Source organism: Mus musculus, chromosome 8 (genome assembly GCF_000001635.26).
Source record: "Mus musculus strain C57BL/6J chromosome 8, GRCm38.p6 C57BL/6J".
Taxonomy (NCBI): Eukaryota; Metazoa; Chordata; class Mammalia; order Rodentia; family Muridae; genus Mus; species Mus musculus.
Genome location: NC_000074.6, coordinates 109589180 through 109610799, shown reverse-complemented (window position 1 = coordinate 109610799; position 21620 = coordinate 109589180). Strand labels below are relative to the sequence as shown.

The 21620-nt window shown below is 48.2% G+C and overlaps 1 protein-coding gene across 2 annotated transcripts; it reads left to right on the top strand.

Moving 5' to 3' along the window:
- Positions 1 to 2100: 2100 nt before the first annotated feature.
- On the top strand, positions 2101 to 17556 carry Dhodh (dihydroorotate dehydrogenase). Of its 2 annotated transcripts, NM_020046.3 has the most exons (9): positions 2127 to 2448; positions 4380 to 4592; positions 7298 to 7497; positions 9295 to 9377; positions 14583 to 14770; positions 15040 to 15153; positions 15731 to 15884; positions 16021 to 16180; positions 16669 to 17552. In NM_020046.3, exons 1-9 carry the CDS (start codon positions 2428 to 2430, stop codon positions 16721 to 16723), a joined length of 1188 nt encoding a protein of 395 aa, NP_064430.1. In that variant the 5' UTR covers positions 2127 to 2427; the 3' UTR covers positions 16724 to 17552. The 2 variants fall into 2 exon arrangements, 1 of the variants encoding a protein (NP_064430.1); XR_387762.4 differs by lacking the exon at positions 15731 to 15884 and having other exon boundaries at positions 2101 to 2448; positions 16669 to 17556.
- Positions 17557 to 21620: the final 4064 nt, after the last annotated feature.

Sequence of the window (21620 nt, the reverse complement as noted above, 5' to 3'; positions counted from 1 at the left end):
GGCATGGCTATAATACAATCTCTAGAGCAAATGACTGCCAGCCAAGGTGAAGAGACCCAGCAATGTCATCTGCTGGTGCTAATGGAGCCGTGAAGACCTCACAGGACAAGTGCACCTAAACGAGGCTCAACCACAGACCTGGGTCTGTGGAAGCACTGGAGAAGGTAATGAAAGGGATTCCAGAAACGTCTGTGACTTCTTAACGACAACGAATAAACACACACACAAACCAAGGCTGTCTATGATAAACTTATACCCTATGCTGTACCAAATGGGAACACTGAAAGAATTTCCTCTAAAATGAGGAATGAGTAAAGGCACCCATTTCCCAGTTTTACTCAGTACAGCACTGAGATTATTCTCTAGAGAGCAATGAGGCAAGATAAAGGAATAGAAGAGCTACAAACAGGACACAGAGAACTTAAGTATCCCTATTTGTAGACAATATGAGCCTATACCTAAAACACATTGAGAATTCCACCAGAACACTCTAATAGACGATACCAACTTTCAGGAAAATACCACGATACAAAATAAATACACCATGGTGGTATATACCTTTGGTCCCAACATTAGGGAACCAAAGGCAGGCAGACTTCTGAGTTCCAGGCCACAGATAAACCCCAAATCAAAACCAAAACTCAAAATCAATATAACAAACCCATCCTCAAGCAGTGAGACAGCTCAGTGGTCAAAGGTGCTTGCTGCCACACCTGACAGCCTGAGTTCTGTCCCCAGAAAGCACATGATGCAAAGACAGGACTGATTCCTGCGAGTTGTACCCTGATCTTTATACATGTACCATGCCCCCGCCCCCACCCCCCCCCAGAGTTATTTACTGGCCTACACATGTCTGCCATAGCAGGCTGCTGTCTGAACTCTCTCACACACAGAACAACAAATTTAAAACAAACAAACAAACATTCAATCACTAACCCAAACTCCTAGATACGTCACTTCTAGGTATAGTCCCTAAATAATCCAAGCTGGCATATGACCGAGGTACCTGTATATCTATGTTTTTTGGAGCAATATTCACAACAGCCAGTTTATGGAAGCAGTAACAGACAAACAGATCAAGATAATGATATATATGATACATATATGGTATGGAACAACATTCAACCATTAGAAAGAATAAAATGAGGTAATTTACAGGAAAATGTATGGGACTGGAGATCATGTTACATGAAGCAAGCCAATCTCAGACTGCTAAATATGCTTTTTTTCTTGTATGCAGGATACAGACCTTAAAAGGACTTATTTTTAGAATTTATGTGTACACACACACACATCTACCTGTTGGTATGGGAAAACCAGTACAGTGCCCCAGAAGAAATGTGGTCCTGGAGTTACAGGCAGTTGTGAGCTACCTGATGTGGGTGCTGGAAACGGAACTTGGGTCCTCGCCAAGAACATCAAGTGCTAACAGCTGAGCTATCTCTCCAGCCTCCTGTAACCTGACCCAAATTATGACCTAAAGTGGGGAAGTATTATTCCAGAAAAGGAAGGGGACCAGTGGGAAGGGGGACAATAGGATACAAACATAAGGTTAAGGGCCAGAGTACGTGGGTCCAATCATCTGTAACTACCGTTCCAGAGGATTCAATGCCCTCCTCTGGCCTCTGTAAACGCTTGGCACAGAGGCACTTGAGTGCTGAGGCAGGATTGGTTTTTAGAAAAACCTGGCCTACACCATAAGATTATCTTAAAAATAAAACCATATTTACTTATCAACACCTCAGAGTTTACTTTTAAAACCAGTGGGTAAATTTTTGTGTGTTTGCATGAGTGTACTTTTTTTTTCCTTCTCCCTGTAGAGACAGGGTTTCTCCATGTTGTAGCCTAGGCTCTCCTGGAACTCATTCTGTAGACCAGGCTGGCCTCAAACTCACAGAGATATGCTTGCCTTTGCCTGCCAAGCGCTGGGATTAAAGGCCGGCGCCACCACTGCCCTGATAAAACAGAATTCTTAGGATTTCTGTTTCAGAAAGGGGGCTATGAAAGCCATACCGCAGCACCGGCATAAAGACAACCGTGCGGAACCTTCGGGCTGCATCGCCCTTTGTTTCCTTCCCAGGGACAGGGAAGCATTAGGGTAGTGCGCACTACCGGGCGCTGGGGTTGGTCTGCAGATTTCGGAAGCGTCTGCTCCCCACTCGAGACTTCCGGAAGCCTCCTCCTCACGGTTGCACCGAAGGAAGGGTGCGCGACTTCAGAGCAGCGTCCCTTAGGAGGCGCGACAGCGACAAGACAGAAAGTAGGCACGTCCCGCCACGGAGCCTGACTCCGGGCAGAGCGCACGCGTTCGGCTGTCCAATCAACGTCTAGGGGCGGGCCGGCTGGTGGGGCTTGGGAGATAGGTGGAGCCGAGCCCACATTCTCCAATGGGATGCAGGCAGAGGCGGGCTTAATGGCAGAAGGAGCATGGCGTGGAGACAGCTGAGAGTGAGTCCTGCGCGGGGAAGCTCATTCGTGGTGTGGATAACCGGCAGGGAGGGGGATGAGGCTGGGAAACTGAAAGGCTGGGACCCTTGAAGTGTGACCTGCACGTGCACAGCTAAGGGCATGCAAAAAGCAAGCGTATGTGGGCAGAGGCTAGGCTGAACCTGAGAGATACGCGGGCATTTTTTTTTTTTTTAAATTGATCCAAGTATCGGGCCTTTGTGAGGACACGATCGCCTACGCTCCAAGGAGGGATGAAATAAGACATAAGGCCACCCTTTTGGATCAAGTGTGGTCAGAATGGAAGTTCCATGTGAAGAGTTCTTAGTTGTGACCCTGGTCTGGAAAAAGGGCACAGATACTGGTGCTTGACTTGAGGAATTTCTGCAAACTCCCCGAGGAGGGAGAATGAATACTTGGTTTGTGTTGCAGGCAAATCTGATCATATCTGCTACTTCCTTGTTTAGTGGACAAATCCCATTAAAAAAAAAAAAAAAAGTGTAGGCGCGCGCGCACGTGCGTGTGTGCACACGTGAGTGCAGATACCCTCTGAGACCAGAGGGTTTTGGATCCTCTAGAGCTCCAGTTGTGAGCCGCCTGACATGGGAGCTGGAACCGAACTCAGTTCCTCTGGCAGAGCAGCACGTGCACTTAAACCAAATCTGTTAGCCAAATGTTGGCTGACGCCTCTCTTCTTTTCTCCTGTTTCATTTAAAGCAGTGTTTTCCTTTTAGTTCCAAGCAGCCGTCTATCCCTCCCCCATGCCTTGGCCCCTCTCATTGGCCTCATCCACCTAGAGATCTCTTCTCCAGCTGCTATCTCCTCTTTAGCTTGTGTCTAACCTTTGAAAGTCAGCTTTTACTCGCTTCCTCAAGATCCTTCCATGATTTATCCCTTCATGTCACTTGTCATGGCTCTATGTTTATGTGGCCATTAGTTTGTCTCTTGGGTTACACTCTCCTGAAGAACAGGTTTGCTTGCCTTTGGTGAAGGATCGAATGAGTGCATTAGCCACATAGCATCTGGCAGTGATAGTTATCGAAAAGCATAGGGAAGCACTTTTGACTGGGTTGTGGTTCTCTGCCCAACAAGACTTAAGCTATGTTTATATTGTAACCACTTTTATATTATACTCATATGACATTTTATGCTGGTAACCTTTCTAGGTATAATTTTAAAGTGTAAACAAACACCATGTTCTTACCACAGTATGAAGGAGAAATGAAAACATGCGTTTTAGTATGTAGAAGTCAGAGCACCACTCACCCCTATAGATGGTCAAATGTTTAAGCCTCTCCTTAGAAATGATTGCCACAGGTGTGCCCTGGTTTACAAGCAGAGCATCATACTCTCTGGTGAGGCTGTAGGGATGACGACTTATTCTTGGTACTGTTGTGTAAGCTGTGTTCCTCAATTACAAGGTGCCAGTGTTCCTGGAAAGTATTCATGTATATGTAAAATCCTGTGGGAGGTAGTTGGTGTTTGAGATGAACTATATATAGCTTGTCCCTTGGCTCAGATAGGAAGCTTTTGTTAAAACCTACATAAATATCAGTAGCAAAGTTTAAACATCATACAGTATACAGGGAAATTAGTGTGTTGGTTTTAAGCAAGGAAGAATACTGACAGGGCTGATTTTTCTACACCTAGTCTATTAGTATTTTTCCTTCATTAACTAAATTTTTCTCATACGGCCTCTAGGGAGCAGTACTGCCTGCCTTGAAAATCCCCTGGCAGATCCCTTGAATAAATAGATACAGCCTCTACAAAGACTGGTGTGTGTGTGGGCAGGAAATGAAGGGGTCAGTGTAAGCAGAGAAGGGCTTTCACTTCGTGTAGATGTTATGTCCTCTTCGTAGGTGTGAAGGGCCAGGAAGGGTGCTGCGTTCCATCCTGATGGGGGCTCCCATGGGTCCTTTCTTTTCCCCCACTAGAAGCGGGCCCTGGATGCAGCCATCATCCTTGGGGGTGGAGGACTTCTCTTCACCTCTTACCTGACAGCCACGGGGGACGACCATTTCTACGCCGAGTACCTGATGCCGGCTCTGCAGAGACTGCTTGATCCAGAGTCGGCGCACCGGCTAGCTGTTCGAGTCATCTCCCTGGGGCTCCTTCCTCGAGCTACGTTTCAGGACTCCAACATGCTGGTAGGTGCCCCTGGATCACCCTGTGTTACATTTAGGTGCCCGGGGGAGGTCACACACTTCAGCACTTGTATAACATCTCTGCTGCAGCTGTGCTTTTGAAAACCAGAGCTACAGGTTCACAAGCAGCTGGGATCTGGAGCCCAGAGTGAGAAAGCATCTTTTATTATGTGTTACACCCTGAACATGCAGAACAGCACTTAGGTATAGGTCTTTAGTCCTCACAACTATTCTTTGAGATAGGTCCTATTCTTGTCTTTATTTACAGATCAGGAAAACCATTGTACAGACTAAGTAAGTGACTTGCCCAAAGTCACATAGCTAGTATGTGGCAGAACCGGGATTCAAACCCATGGAGTCTAACTGCAGTGTCCAACCTTGGCCACTATCCTGCCTTGCTGAGATCCTGGGCCTGAGCAGGGACATCTTCTGGAGTCATTAAACAGCTAATAGGTGCAGGGGGACAGTGTTGGTAGGGAAGGGCTGTCACTTGTAGATATTATGTCATCTGTCTAGGTGGATGTGAAGGCTTGGTAGGGAGGGTGCTAGAACCTGACCTGATGGGTCGGAGTCAGGCCCTGGATGTTGTGTCATTCTCGGGGGTTGAGGACTTAAGTCTTAGGCAACCACCTGCCCCAGCCACATTCAGCGCCAGCTCATTCCTCTGGCCCACCTGGAACCATTGCTGCAGTGTGGTCGGGTTACTGCAGGGGACTTCAGGGAAAGCACACACCTCCCAACGTCTGCTGCTCATATTCACTTGGCAGTTCTAAGGGACTTCTTACCAAATGGGAGACGGCACTGATTTGGTTTTTTCTTTTTTCTTTTTCTGTTTTTTTTTTTTTTTTTTCCGAGACAGGGTTTCTCTGTATAGCCCTGGCTGTCCTAGAACTCACTTTGTAGACCAGGCTGGCCTCAAACTCAGAAATCCACCTGCGTCTGCCTCCCGAGTGCTGGGATTAAAGGCGTGCGCCACCACGCCCAGCTAACAGCAGTGATTTGAACTCGGGAACCCAGCAAAATGCCCGGCAGGCCTCTCTGGGTAAAGTGTCACTGTTGAGAATCTAGGGCCCTTTGCTACATACATTTCCTTTCCATCCCTGAGGGTTCTTCTCAGCAGACAGTCTCCTGCAGCTGCACAGTTTTACCTCAAACACTAAAGGGGATTTTGTAGGATCAGAAAGACCATTTCTCTCTTAAAGCCTTCCTCACCTCAAACTGAGTGTTTGACAGCCTTGGAACCAGGGTGAAGGGGAGCCAGAAGGAGGCGAGGACAGGCCTGGGTGACAGGCTGTGACAGAGCCAGTGTGCCTCTTCCACAGTTTCTCTGAATGCCACTGTCTTAGTCAGGGTTTCTATCCCTGGACAAAACATCATGACCAAGAAAGAAGCAAGTTGGGGAGGAAAGGGTTTATTCAGCTTACATCATCACTGAAAGAAGTCAGGACTGGAACTCAAGCAGGTCAGGGAGCAGGAGCTGATGCAGAGGCCATGGAGGGATGTTCTTTACTGGCTTGCTTCCCCTGGCTTGCTCAGCCTGCTCTCTTATAGAACCAAGACTACCAGCCCAGAGATGGCACCACCCACAAGGGGCCTTTCCCCCTTGATCACTAATTGAGAAAATACCTGACAGTTGTATCTCATGGAGGCATTTCCTTAACTGAAGCTCCTTTCTCTGTGATAACTCCACCTGTGCCAAGTTGACACAAAACTAGCCAATACAGCCACCTTTTTTCTTTTGAGATGGGTTCACGTTGTCCAGGTTGGGCTCAAACTTGTGGGCTCAAATGATTTCTGAGCCTCACTTCCCGAGTGAGTGACTGGGACCATATGGTATGTCCCACTCTATTCCCAGAGGCCTTACACCTCCACAGCAGGGCTGGCTGACGCTCTTAGCCCACTCTACCTACCTCTTTAGTCCCTTGCTTCTCCCTAACTCCTCAGTTCTCTTTTGAGAGTAGACTCTCCTGGGAAGATGCAGGGGCTTTTGAGACGCTTGGCTGCCCCAGCCTTCTGGTCTCAGAGAGGCTTGACGACACCCAGGCCAGGGTTGAGGACAACTACCCTCAAGGAGGGCCCGTTACAGCGGCACCTCCTGCCTCAAGGTTCTGCTGTGCTGTGTGCACACTTACTTTTCCTTGTGGGTTTTTCTCATCTCCTGCTTTCAGGGCGGTGTGGCTTCTCCCCTGGAAACAATTCCCTCACCTTTAAGAGCTCACTGCAGCCAGCACCAGTGTCTGCTGATGTCTTCTCTCCAACTCTCTATGGTGCCCATGGGCTGGCTTTTTGGCAGTTGTGGAGGAAGGGTCAACTGGGGCTTATGTGATAGGCTGGTTATAGGCTTTGCTGCATGGTACTCATTGGTGTCAGAGTGGCATAACCCAAAGGCTGTCACCAACGACCCCTTCTCCTGCCCAGGTTGAGCAGATAAGCTGCCCTGCAATCGTACAAGATAGCTCCTGTCTCCTGTTTACTTGTTGTGGGACCCTGCCTCTCCCCCAGCCTCGAGACCACATGGTGTTAGACTCCAGCAGGCACCAGAACACCTGCAGAACCCCTCAGAGTGTCCTTCCCCTAGAAGATCCTTATTCTGGGGGACCAGAGATGCTTAGCAAGCTCCAGGGGGATTCTGATATAGGATGCCGGGAACCCTGCTGTGAGACCACTTGGTGTAGCCTTGTGTATTTCTGACTTTGTCTCCTTCTCAGGAAGTGAGAGTCCTGGGCCATAAATTCCGAAATCCAGTAGGGATTGCTGCAGGATTTGACAAGCACGGGGAAGCTGTGGACGGACTCTATAAGCTGGGCTTTGGTTTTGTTGAGGTGGGAAGTGTGACTCCCCAGCCTCAGGAAGGAAACCCCAGGCCCCGAGTATTCCGTCTCCCTGAGGACCAAGCTGTTATTAACAGGTAGGTGGGGCTTAGCGTCACAGAGCTATCTTCTCCTCTGCTGGGATCTCTGATGGAAGACCTGCCTTGTGTTTTTCTCATATGACATAGCAGTGGTTCTCACCCTTCCTAATGCTGCGACCCTCTAATACAGTTCCTCGTGTTCTGGTGACCCCTCTCCCCCAACCATAAAGTTATCTTTCATTGCTATTTCATAACTGTAGTTTTGCTACTGTTATGAATGTGAATATCTGATAGGCAGTTATGGAACCCCTGTGGAAGAGGTTGTGACCCACAGGTTGGGAATGCCTGTGCTAGGTGGGTATTCTGTCACTGAATATTCAGGAGTTAGGAAAAAGCAAGGAACTAAAGAGGTAGGTAGAGTGGACTAAGAGGATCAGCCGGCCCTGCTGTGTACCAGGCAGAGATCTCAGCCCAACTGTGGGAAACAGAGATGATGGTTTGCCCAGGTGCTCTGAGGGTTGGCGCTGCTCATGGAGAACGGCCTGGGGAGATGAGGGCCAGCAGACTTTTACAGTGTGTGTTTAAAACACTATTGCTCCATTGACTTTCTCTGGTGCTGGCCTATAGAAATATAATGATTGCACGTATAATTTAAAATAATCTAATGACTACATTAAAAACTGGAAAAGGAAGCGAACTCGGTAATATATTTATAATCATTACAATTTAATTATAAACAATTTGTTCTAAAGTCATTTTAACATGCTGCCAATGCAAAAATCATTGGCTAACAATTCTCCTGTTTTTCTTTCTTCTTTCTTTCGGCTTCTGGCCCTCCCTGGGCTGGCGGGCACATGCTGTCAGCAGCCCTGGTACTGCACAGGTCACCCTGGCTTTCAATGAACAAGGTTGTAGTGTTAAAAGTGTATGGCTGCTCTTAGAAGGAGGAGTCCTGCTAGCTGGATAAAGCCTTGCCTTTGCTCTGTGCACTCAGTAAAAGCACAGAGGGAAGGAAGGCCTTTCTACCCTTTGCTAAGGGATTTTTAGAGAGACTCCTTGTGGGGCTTTGGCTGTCGTGTGGCTGTGCTTCCTACTTGTTTCCAGAAACTTCCGTACAAGTCACCGATCTTTCTGTTGCATTACAGGCAGGGACCGATGTCTTTGGGAATGGTCAGGCAACATACATGTGTTTCTGATTGGCCGTTACAGGTGACTTCTGGTCTCAGGATAGTGGTACTCAGTAGAGTCTTGTGGGACAGGGAGTGTCGAGGGATAGGCGCCTGAGTTCTCTGGCCCTTGTACACTTTACCTTCTTGCTCACGTATGTGATATGTGTTTGGTTTGGGCATGCTGAGGGGATGGGTGAGTATTTACTACGTCAGCAGATCTTCACACCACCATCTATGCTGTTTTCTGGCCGTAAGCAATAAAGTGATGTGTCCAGACCCCATTAGTTATCAGTCTCATTGCTGGGACAAAACATCAGTAGAAAGCAGCTTAAGGAAGGGAGGGCTTCTGTGACTCACAGTCTGAGGGTACAAGCCGTCCCAGAGGCAGGAGCCCAGGCAGCGGGTTGCTTTATGAAAAGCGCTGGTTCCTGAGTCACTCTCTCCTTCCTCAGTTTGGGACGTGAGCCCGTGGGATGGTGGTGCCCACGTTCATGGTGGGCCTTCCTGCATCATTAAACCTTCTGGAGACAGTTGCAGACACACCAGGTGTGTTTCCATGGTGATTCTAAATCATATCCAGTTGACAATGAGGAATAACCAGAGGTGACGGCATGGGGTGGTCTCCTCACCTTTTCTACATTGTCACCCTCTAACCCCGCCCTTCCACTGGGTTTATGTGCACCAGGTATGGATTCAACAGCCACGGGCTCTCAGCGGTGGAACACAGGCTACGGGCCAGACAGCAGAAGCAGACCCAGCTCACCACAGGTAAAGTCAGGGGCTGGGGAGGGTCTTTCTTCCTCTATTTGAAAGAAACATGGAGAAACCATGGGAAGGGCACATGATTCGGCCATAGGGAGAGAAAAAAAAAAAAAAAAAAAGACCACACAAAGCAACGCAGCCTTCTCCCATTCGGGAATTGTCCAACTTCCACCACAGCCTCAAAGGTGAATGTCACAATTCAGCAGAAACCAGGTTGTGTCCTAACTTGGGAGGTTGGAGGTGAGCAGAGAGCATGTGTGAGCTAAGATGGGAGCAGGACCTAAGTGCCACCTTCCCACATTCTACCATGATGTCCTTTGGTCTGCTGCGTTAACAGTGTGTATTCAGGGAGAGCTAAAGTAGGAAGTAGGGTTGTCACTCTCCGGACATCCTCTGGACTCACTTTCCAAACAGCCTTCACTTTCGATGGCTTTTCACAGGGATGCTCCAGTCTGTTCTCTGTGGTCTGCTTTGTTCCCTGAGGTGCATTCTGAGGTGGAATTCCTGGGTGGCGGCAGCCTGCCCATGGCTCCCCTAGTGTCTTCTCAAATCCACAGAGACTTTTCTCCTTTGCCTCTGGAATATCTTTCAGGAGATCTTAGTATCATCTGATGTCCTTGTAACATGATGAGGAAGCCGAGGACCTCTGCAGTTATTTGAGAAGCTAAGGGAGAAGGGGCTGAAGCGTTTGGCAGGTTCAGGTGGGGGTTACAGGAAATGACAGTGTTTAAACCCCCCTGGCTTTGATAGAACCAGATCCTGCCAGCTCTGCAGAGCCTTGAAAGTCTTAACATGATGTTCGTGGTTTGTCCTTTTCTGCCTCCTGCCTTGTTTCTTCTTTTTAATACCCGCAGTGCTGTGTGTGCCCGCAGTGCTGTGTGTGCCCGCAGTGCTGTGTGTGCCCGCAGTGCTGTGTGTGCCCGCAGTGCTGTGTGTGCCCACAGTGCTGTGTGTGCCCGCAGTGCTGTGTGTGCCCGCAGTGCTGTGTATGCCTGCAGTGCTGTGTGTGCTAGCTTTACAGCCCATTTCCCCACGTCCACCCTTCACTCTCAGTCAGTACCCTCACATTCACTGGAGTGAGGCCAAGTCCTATGCCTGTGCCCTGCCCGTTGCTGGCAGCTAGCAGCCTCTAGAAGCCCTTTGCTAATACCATGCCTAGGAATAGGACAGAGGTCAATAGAAGACACGGTGCTCTGTGAAGAGTAGTTCAGCATCCTGTCAGTATGGACAGGTGACCACTAGTGAAAGGTCCGCTTATCTCAATCCAGTTCACTCATGCTCAAGCTACATGTGATCTCGGCTTGCTGGATGCTAGACTTGAGAAACGTCAAGACCTTGTTCAGCATAGTTTAGTCGAATCCCTTGCCCAGCCCACTTAGGAAATAAGTTACACAAATCGTACTTTGAAGATGATGACCAAGAAGGTGAAGGGCTGTGGGAAGGTATCTGCCCCCCCTTCATCTCAATTTTGTTAATTTGGATATTCTCTCTCTTTTAGTTAGTTTGGATAAAGGTTTGTCAGTCCTGTGATTTTTCTCAATGAAACAACTCTTTGTCTCACTGATTCTTTGTATTGTTTTTGTTTGTTTCTATTTCATTGACTTCAGCCCTGAGTTTGATTTCTTCTTTTTGTTCTAGAGCTTTCAGGTGTGCTGTTAAGTATGAGAGCTCCTTTTTTTTTTTTTTAAATGTAGGCACTTTGTGCTTCTTAGACCCCCCTGCATTGTGTCCTATAAGTTTGACTATGTTGTATTTTTTCACTCAATTCTAAGATGCTTTAAATTTTTGTCTTCAGTAGTAAATTCTTCACTTAGTGGAGAGTTGTTGGGATTCCATGGGTTTGTCGGCTTTCTTTTGTTTTCTGATGTTGCTATCCAGCTTTAATCTAGGGTGGTTATAGGATATAGGGGGTTATTTCAGTTTTCTTGTTAAGAGACTGGCTTTGTGTCAAGTCCGTGGTCAGTTTTAGTGAAAGTCCCATGAGGGAAGGTGTATTCTTCTGAGCTTAGATGAGATGCTCTGTAGATATTGCTAGGTCCATTGGGTTTTATGGTATCAGTGAGCTCCAGCATTTTTCTGTTAGGTTTTGTTTGGCTGATCTGCCTCTTGGCAAGAGCGTCTCCCACTGTCGGTCAGTGTGTGATATAAGCTGTAGCAGTGTTTGATTTATGACCTTGGGCGCCCCTGTGTATGATGCACAGGTGTCAGGAACTGCAGTGTTCTGGAGGACCTTTCCTTTGGTGACTATGTAGTGTCCTTCCCTGCCTCCTTTGATTTAGTTTATTTTGAATTCTATTTATTTATTTTAGTTTGAATGCTATTTTGTCACGTCTACACCTGCTTGCTTCCTTTGTCCATCTGCTTGGAATATCTTTTTCCATACTTTTACTCTGAGGGGATGTCTAGCCTCGATTTTAAAGTATGTTTCTTGGATGCAGCAGAAGGATGGATCCCACGTCCTTCTTCCTTCCTTTCTTCCTTCCCTTCCCTTCTTTCCTTTCCTTTCCTTCCCTTCTTTCCTTTCCTTCCCTTCCCTTCCCTTCTTACACTGTTGCAGTCTTCAGATACACCAGAAGAGAGCATCCGATCTCATTACAGATGGTTGTGAGCCACCATGTGGTTGCTGGGATTTGAACTCAGGACCTTCAGAAGAGCAGTCAGTGCTCTTAACCGCTGAGCCATCCATCTCTCCAGCCCCCGACCCTGCTTCTTAATTCGGTCTGTTAGTCTGTATCTCTTTATTAGGAAATTGAAGCCATTGATGTTGAGAGGTATCAATGGTCAGCGTTTGCTGCCTCTGTTGTTTTGTTGGCGTGGTGTGGGTTCTCCCCTTCTTTTGGTTTGCTGGTCTGTTATTGTTTATTCGTGTTTTTTTCTCAGGTGTAGTTAACCTCTTCTGGTTGAGGTTTTCCTTCTAGACTCTTCTATAGAGCTGGATTTGTATATAGACTTAAATTTGGTTTTATCATGGAACACCTTTCTTTCTCCATCTATTGCAATTGAAAGTTCTGCAGGGTATAAAAGTCTGGGTTCACATCTGTCTTCTCTTAGTTTAGAGAACACCCACCCGGGCCCCTCTGGATTTTAGACTCGCTATTGAAAAGTCAGTTGTTATTCTAATAGGACTATCTGCTTTTATATGTTTTCAGTCATTTTCTCTTACAGTTTTTGCTATTCTTTCTTTTTTTTTCCTTTACATTTTGTTTTTTGATTATTATGAGTAGCATGGAACTTATTTTCTGGTCCAGTCTACCTGCTTCTTTCTTGTACCATGACAGGCAAGGTAAATTTTCTTCTATGATTTTGTTGAGAATATTTTTTGCACCTTTGACCTGGGTCTCTTCTCCTTTTGCTAGCCCTGTTATTCATTGATTTGGTCTTTTCATAGTGTCCCAGATTTCTTGGCTTTTTTGTGCCTGGTATTTTATTTTATTTTAAGATTTAACATTTGTTTGACTAAAGGTATCTTATCTCCTATCTGGTCTTTAGTGCTTGAGAGTCTTTCTTCCAGCTCTTGTATTACACGGGTGAGCCTCGCTTCTCTCTTCCAGCTCTTGTATTACACGGGTGAGCCTCGCTTCTCTCTTCCAGCTCTTGTATTACACGGGTGAGCCTCGCTTCTCTCTTCCAGCTCTTGTATTACACGGGTGAGCCTCGCTTCTCTCTTCCAGCTCTTGTATTACACGGGTGAGCCTCGCTTCTCTCTTCCAGCTCTTGTATTACACGGGTGAGCCTTGCTTCTCTCTTCCAGCTCTTGTATTACATGGGTGAGCCTCGCTTCTGAAGTTTCTATTCCAGTTCCTAAGGCTTGGATTTCTGACTTTCCCTCGGTTTGAGTTTTCTTTCATGACTCCATTTCCTCTTTCATGTCTTGAGCTGTTTTCTTCGTTTCAGCCCTGTTCATGTTTTATAGATTTCATTAATGGGCTTATTCATATCCTCGATGAGGACCTGAGCATATTCCGAATAGCTATTCTGATACCCTTGTCTCGAGTTCCCCTATATTGTGTTTCTCAGGGCCTAGTGTGGTATGTTTGCGGGGCTGTAGAGGAGACATGACATCCTGGCTGTTACTGTGTTTTTATGCTGCCATCTAGGCATCTGGGTTTGGGGGGATTATAATACCAGGTGCTAATCTCTGCTCTTGCCTGTTGGGTTAGTCTTCCATTCCCTGGTTTCTGTTGCCCCTCTGAGGAGAGTGTGGTGGCTGTGGATTGCCTGGTTGTGGATGCTTCTGAGATCCTGCCAGTGTGGCCGCTGGTCGTCCTGGGTAGGGTGTTTCTAGCTGTTGGGAGCAGACACTGAGGAGTGAGCTTGACCTAGAAAGTGGTGGTGCTGAGAGGGTCCACAGGAGGGCGGAGAGCTGGGTGGGCACCTGGGGTCCATGTGGGGGTGGGGACAGAGAGGAAGGAAGGCCACAGCTGGGGATAACACTGGGGGCTTGGGATTGGAGGACAGGAGGGAGAGTGAAGATCGCCTACCTGATCCCCTGACCAGTGGGGCTGGAGGGTTTCCAGTGCCTTCTGGAGCTGAAGGGATGGCGTGGTGGAGGGAGCCTGGAGGAGACCTGTGTGATCTGCTGGGAAAGGGGCCTCACTGAGTTTCTGAAGCTACTCTTTGGTTTGGGGGCCTGTTGTTAGGGGCCTCGTGTAAACTAAGCATGTGCTCCAACACCAGATGTTATCTCCGAGGCCCTGCGTTTGTTTGTTTGTTTGTTTGTGTGCTTGTTTGAGTCTGGGTCTCATGTATCCCTCGTTGGCTTTGAACTCTCTTTATCTTGCTGAGGATGGCCTTGAACTCCTGATTTTCTCGACTGTAACCCCTAAGAACTGAGATTACAAGTGCCCACTATGCCTAGTTTCCTATAGTTCTTCTGTTGTTGCTAGTGTTTAGGCCTTCTAATTTCTCCATTTAAATTTCAAAAGAGGAAAGGCTCAGTGTGCTCGAACACTTGATAACCACACAGGGATGATAAGCTAGTTCTTGGTCATCAGGCAGCTAGCTGCACCCGGCGTGAGTGGTTCGCCATCTCTGTCATCTGGTTCGCCATCTCTGTCATCTGGTTCGCCATCTCTGTCATCTGGTTCGCCATCTCTGTCATCTGGTTCGCCATCTCTGTCATCTGGTTCAAGAAGGTTCCGATTTGGGGACTTCCAACCTGTACTTAAAGTTTTTCCTGGTAAACCTTGAGGACGAACTTGGTATTTACAGATGGGCTGCCTCTGGGAATAAACCTGGGGAAGAATAAGACTTCGGTGGATGCTGCTGCAGACTATGTAGAGGGTGTTCGCATCCTGGGCCCCTTGGCCGACTACCTGGTGGTTAACGTGTCCAGTCCCAACACTGCTGGCCTGAGGAGCCTACAGGGAAAGACTGAGCTGCGCCGCCTGCTGTCCAAGGTGTGTCATTACACCACTGCATGTTCCTTTGCCAGCCTAGCCTCCTCATACCTTTTCAGGACCACTAAGGAGAAGCTGTTCTCCACACCTTCCCCAAGCACTCTCCGATCTCTCACATCCCCAGTCCTAGGCAGTAGGCAGTTAGCTGCTATAAAACCACAGGTTAGCAGGCACAACTCTCCTTGGTGCCTTAGTTGATTGTATGTAAAACACTGATCTGCACTGCTGGGCTGTGCTCTGAGGTCCCTATCTCTGCCTTGTCAACCTAGGTGCTGCAGGAGAGGGACGCCTTGAAGGGACCTCAGAAGCCAGCGGTGCTGGTGAAGATTGCCCCTGACCTCACGGCCCAGGACAAGGAGGACATTGCCAGCGTGGCCAGAGAGGTTTGAGTCAGGGTGGGGCAGGACAGGGGCGGCTTTCATTGTCTATTGCCTGCTGGGATAACCCGGAGTGTCCTGGTTGGTGACTTCCTTTCTGTGATGTGGAAGGCTGTCTGTCTGTCTGTCTGTCATTGTATAGTTCATTTGGTGGCAAACAGTGAGTTTGAAGACATGTTTGATGAGTCTGTTTCTTGTTCCTGATGTACAGTCACGCAGAAAGGATGTGCTAGCCTTCCTGCCAGTCTCAGCTGGGTCTGGAACTTTGTCTGAGCCCTTCCCCTGTGAGTCTGAGCACCAGGCCTCTGACTAGGGAGGGAAGTGGGAACATATGGGCCCAGCAGACGTGGACTTAAATCCTGGTTCTTCTTCCTACTGCCTGAGGGCCTCAGATACGATTGATTCTCCCAGACTGCTTGCTCTAAGGGACCAACCGTGCTTAGGCACTGTGATGGGCTCAGTGTAAGACAGTTTGTTCTGGTAGCTTCTCCGGTCAAGATGTAGGTGAGGCCTGTGAGAGTCTTGGTTTCCTTGAGGCTCTCAGGTCCATGCCTTAAGGCTATTTCTCTGTCTCACACTGTAGCTGGGCATCGACGGACTGATCATCACAAATACCACAGTGAGTCGCCCTGTTGGCCTCCAGGGTGCTCTGCGCTCTGAGACAGGGGGACTGAGTGGGAAGCCACTCCGAGATCTGTCGACCCAGACGATCCGGGAGATGTACGCCCTCACCCAAGGCAAGGCGGCTTCAGATATGTGTGGAGCCCCGGTTCTTCCCGGGTCCTCTGTGTTTGCTGGGCCTGGGGGCTGAGGCCCGACGGAGACCTGGGTCATTACACCTTCCTTCCTGGTGTTGCTGTGTGCTCTCTGCAGGCACGATTCCCATCATCGGGGTTGGTGGTGTGAGCAGCGGACAGGATGCCTTGGAGAAGATCCAGGCAGGGGCCTCCCTGGTGCAGCTGTACACGGCCCTCACCTTCTTGGGGCCACCAGTCGTGGCCAGGGTCAAGCGTGAGCTGGAGGCCCTTCTAAAGTGAGTGGGGCTGGATGCAGCTTGAGACGGGGACGTTAGTCAGAGAGGTTAAATTAGAAAGTGACACTTGTCGTCAGTCTGTTGTGCATCCCCCAAAGGGCTGGAGGGAAACACTGATGGCAGGGTGGGAAGATTTTCTTTGCTGCACCTTTGACCAAGGACCGACAGTGCCTAGAGAATTCAGAATGAGTCTGAGGCAGTCCTGGTTACCAGGCAAGGCTTGCCACTTTCTCGGGTCCCGGGGGATGGAGGAGTCCTAGCAGAACAAAGCAGGTAATGAATTTACATCGACTCAGTGTCTGGGAGCTGCAGGATATAAAGTTACCTCCCTTCCTGCACAGAAGGCCTGTGTGGACGTTTGTGCAGCTGCCTGGGTGAGGGGAGAGTAGAGGTCCCAGGGCGCGTTGGGTGTGGGACAGTGTAGTAAGCAGTGTGCTCATGGGGAGCATGGGCTCCTTGCAGTAACAGGCTGCTGCTTCTCTTTCCAGAGAACGGGGTTTTAACACAGTGACAGACGCCATTGGAGTAGATCACCGCAGGTGACGGTACCAGCCTGAAGCCCCACCCAAAAGGCGCCTACCAACTCAAGCTGCGTGACTGAGTCCTGAGAGGGAGAGCTGTCTCAAAGCATGTCCCTTGAACTGTGGCCTCGATGGACTGCACAAGCCAGTCGTGGGCATCACTAGCCGGTGAAGGAATTCTCTAATCACCTGAGGAGATCATAAATCCCACTGTCTCTAGATCTAAATTTCACTGATTAAATGATTAATTGAATCCTAAATCTCTAGATCTGAGTCCTGGGATGGCTCAGGATCATAAAGACATTGGCTTCTTGGGAGGAAAAATCATGGAGAAAATAAAGCCATTTAACCCTGTTTTAAATCCCATCCCTTCTTGGGGGCCGAGTCTCTGCCCGGATTCTGAAGCCCTGAGCCTCCACTCTTGGTCTGTAGGGGGCTCCCCAGGACTCTACCTTTCAGCTGACCTTGGCTTATTTTACATTTCTGACTTTGAGACTATTTCAAATGTACTCAAAAGTTGCAGGGATGTGTGTCTTTCATTCTGATCCACCAGGGGTCACTGTTTGTCAAGTGGCTTTTATCCCTTTCTTTCTCTGCAAATAAACACATATGCATAGAACAATGCTAGAATATATTGTTATTGCTTAAACATTTTTTTTTCTTTCAAGACAGGGTTTCTTTGTGTAACAACCTTGGCCGTCCTGGAACTTGCTTTGTAGACCAGGCTGACCTGGAGCTTACTGCAGCATGTGCCACCACGCCCAGCAACTGGCTGAAGCCTCTCAAAGACAATGTCAACACGGCTTTCCCCATGAGTGCCTTGGCACGCTTCTCAAACACACTTTACTGCTTACATTTCAGAGTCACTGTGTCTTTTTTTTTAATTTATTTATTTTATTTCTATGGATACACTGAAGCTATCTTCAGACACACCAGATGAAGGCATCAGATCCTATTACAGATGGTTGTGAGCCACCATGTGGTTGCTGGGAATTGAACTCAGGACCTCTGGAAGAGCAGTCAGTGCTCTTAACCACTGAGCCAGCTCTCCAGCCCCCAAATCACTGTCTCAGTTAGGGTTTTTTACTGCTGTGATAAAACCCTGTTACCAGAAGCACCTTGGGAGGACAGGGTTTATTTGATCTCAGAGTTCTGGGTCCACTCCATCACTAAGAGGAGTCAGGGCAGGGTCTCGAGCAGGACAGGGGTTGATGCAGAGGCCATCCATGGAGGAGTGCTGTCCACTTGCTTGCTTGCTTGTGGCTCGCTCAGATCCAAGACAACTTGCCCAAGGGCAGCACCAACCACAGTGATCAGGGCCCTCCCATATCAATCATTAGTCAAGAAAGTGCATCGCAGGCTTACCCACAGGTCAATCTGTTGGGGGATTTTGCTCAACGAGGGTCCCTCAGCTGATAATTCTAGCCTGTGTCAAGTTGACTTAAAAACTTGCCGGCACATGATGCATTATTTTCGAAGATTAAAACACAGTATTCTCAAATTTGTCCAAGTTCCTCTTTTACTCAAACCTCACTCTGCAGAAATGATCTCCATTTGCAGAATGTCCCCAGTGCACAGAAGCATCCACAGATGTGTCCACTGTGCTGTGGGTAGTCTGTGCTTAGAGTTGTTCAGCCTTTCATCCAGTGACAGGATGGTCTGTAGTGCCTTTGCTGTTGTCAGATGGCGATGTTGCCTCCTGTGAGTCTGGCTGTCTGCCAGTAAGATGTACGCAGCCAGTGCTCTTCTGTGATCGCTTGATAATTTCCAGTATTCGATGTCTCCTAGAGCTGCAGTGGACACCCTCGTCCAGGCTCCCAAGTCACACTTGAAGAGAGTCAGCTGGCTCAGCCATTGATCTCCATGGTAATCTGCTTCTGAGATGGGTTCTGTGCCCAGTACTTCTTTGTCCAGTTGCCTGTGAAGACCTGAACAGGAGAACGTGCCAGCCACATAGAAAAGTTGGAGGAGGTGGTCAGGCTGTGTAGCAGTCTGGGTATCTAATCTGGAGAGCTCAGCGGATCACTGGTGGTGACATCGTGGGCCTCACGACAGGGCTATCAAGTGTGGGCTCTTTGGGCAGTGCTCCGAGTGGAGAGGGTGGTCAGCCAGAAGCTCTGCTGGAAGAGGACCCTGCTGTCTAGCTCTGGGCCTTCCACCCAGCCTTCTGACTTGGTTAGAGAAGGCTGAACTCTTCACACCTGATGGGGCATCTCCACATTGTACAATATGAGCTGGTGGAGCTAAGATCACTGCAACTGGCGTATTTTAGGTTTCCTGTCTAGGTCCACCTGAAAGGGCGTTAATGGGTACACCTGAAGGGCTCACCCAGCTGGGGCAGGAGGTCCCCAGCTGACTCACTGTGTCACTGAGGTGGGGGGAGTGACATTGAGCTGGCCTGGGAAGAGTTACTTCAGGTCACTGCAGCTCAGTTCCTCCATCAGGACTGCTTTGGCTTAAAGACACCTGAGCAACTTTTAAAAGATGCCCACAACGTGCCAGGCTAATGCTATGTTCTTATCAGCTATGGACAGCTGTAGAGTTTGTGTGCCTGTTTCCAAATGTGTAAAAAGGGGGTAATGACATCACCTATCTCAAATGGACTATTGTAGAGTCCTTAGAACATCGCTCCTTACATCCCAAACTAAGTAACTTTAGCTGCTATTTCCAATATTACTCATCAGAAAAGTCTTGTATTAGTATGCCAGGGCGAGAGGGGGCAAGGCTTTTGAAGGATTAAATAACTTTTCAAGGCCGGGCAGTGGTGGCGCACGCCTTTAATCCCAGCACTCGGGAGGCAGAGGCAGGTGGATTTCTGAGTTCGAGGCCAGCCTGGTCTACACAGTGAGTTCCAGGACAGCCAGGGCTATACAGAGAAACCCTGTCTTGAAAAAAAAAAAAAAACCAAAACCAAACAAACAAACTTCTCAAAGCACAAGTCCAGAAGAGGCAGGCCCAGCTTGATGACCAGAGCTGACCCTTGGAACCTACGTTAAGAAACCAGCTGGGTGTCGTGTGTGCGCTGGTGTTCCTGGAGCTGAGGCAGCAGGGACAAGCAGGTCCCCCGGAGCTCACTGACCACCCAGCTTAGCCTACCTGGAGAGTTCCAGGTCAGTGTGAGGCTGCCTGAAAATAAGAAAAGCAGACAGTGCCCGAGGAACGACATCCGAAGTTGTCCTCTGGCCTCCGCACACATTCAAAGAACATGCGCACACATGCACACTAGAGAGAAACACTTCCAACCAAGTCTTCTTACTTAAAACTTATTTTTGTTTTTTGCAGTACTTGGGATCACCCCCAGGGCCTTGAGCATGCTAGGCAAGTGTTCTGCTACTGAGTTACAAGCCTGGTTCTACCACTGCTTAAAAAACAACTGAAAGGTTCCCTCGCCTGATGGGGGAGGCAGTGCTGGCCTCCAGCAGGAGCTTTCTTCAAAGCCTGTTGGTGGCGTCTTTACAATACTGTGTCTGGCTTCTCCAGAGTGACAGTCTACAAGAGAGCAGACCAAGGTTTTCGGTACCTTATATGACTCAGGCTTGGAAGTTAAACCGTTATTAAGCCACATTCACTGAGGGGTTGGCAGTTTTAGCCCTAAATAATAGTATGCACAATTAAATATGAAGGGCAGATATACTTTTAGCATAGGTCTGTGATAATACATGCAGAATGTATTATTGGAAAGTTCATGGCTCTTTATCTGGAATTCTCATTTAACTGGAATTCTCATATTCTACCTGGCAGTTGTAGTTAAAATCAAGCCACTTAATCTAACCCACCTTTCAAGGGAGGGAGTTAGTTACCATAAGCATATAGGTTCTTGTCTAGCCAAGGCTGACTTAACACTTTTTATTGAAGGCCAGGCTGGCACTGAAGTTACATCCTCCTACCTACCCTTCAAGGGCTGAGGTGACAGTCATGTGACACCACACCCAGCTCTAGGTTCTACTGGTGAGACGGACATTAAAAAGTGGGTGGTTGGGGCTGGTGAGATGGCTCAGTGGATAAGAAAACTGACTGCTCTTCCGAAGGTCCTGAGTTCAAGTCCCAGCAACCACATGATGGCTCACAACCACCCGTAATGAGATCTGACGCCCTCTTCTGGTGCGTCTGAAGACAGCTACAGTGTACTTATTTATAATAATAAATAAGTCTTTGGGCTGGAGCAAGCAGGCACTGAGTGAGCGGGGCCAACTGGAGTGAGCTAAGCGAGGCCAACTGGAGCGAGCACAGGTCCTAAATTCAATTCCCAACAACCACATGAAGGCTTATAACCATCTGCACAGCTACAGTGTACTCATATACATAAAATAAATAAATCATTTTTTAAAAAGTTGGTGGTTTTCTTCATTGTCCTCATTACCATCTTTGTTAGCACAGACAATGCGTATTGTAATGTTTTCCTACATAGGTACATGCATGTACGTTCAAGAAGTAGGTCAGACTGCCCACAAACTCATTAGGCAGCTGAGGATGGCCTCAATCTTCTGATTGTCCTGCTTCCATCTCCTGAGATTATAATGTGCACCACCATACTCCAGGGATCCAGCCCGGGGCCCCTGGAGCACTAGGCGAGCACTCTGCAAACACAGCCCAGCCTCCCTGTGTACTGTTACACCTTCCTTAGTGCCCTCTCTCCCTGCCTTCTTATTTCCTTTTTTTTTTTTTTTTTTTTTTTTTTTTTTGGTTTTTCGAGACAGGGTTTCTCTGTGTAGCCCTGGCTGTCCTGGCACTCACTTTGTAGACCAGGCTGGCCTCGAACTCAGAAATCCACCTGCCTCTGCCTCCCGAGTGCTCGGATTAAAGGCGTGCGCCACCACGCCCGGCTCCCTTTTTTTTTTTTTTTAAGATTTATTTATTTATTATATGTAAGACACTGTAGCTGTCTTCAGACACACTAGAAAAGGGTGTCGTCAGATCTC

Excerpts from the sequence above, each read along its gene's own strand:
- Dhodh (NM_020046.3), top strand. The coding sequence starts at position 2,428 with ATGGCGTGGAGACAGCTGAGA. Across the intron at positions 7,498-9,294 it reads GACCAAGCTGTTATTAACAG|GTATGGATTCAACAGCCACG; the intron begins GTAGGTGGGGCT and ends TATGTGCACCAG. Across the intron at positions 15,885-16,020 it reads GATGTACGCCCTCACCCAAG|GCACGATTCCCATCATCGGG; the intron begins GCAAGGCGGCTT and ends TGCTCTCTGCAG.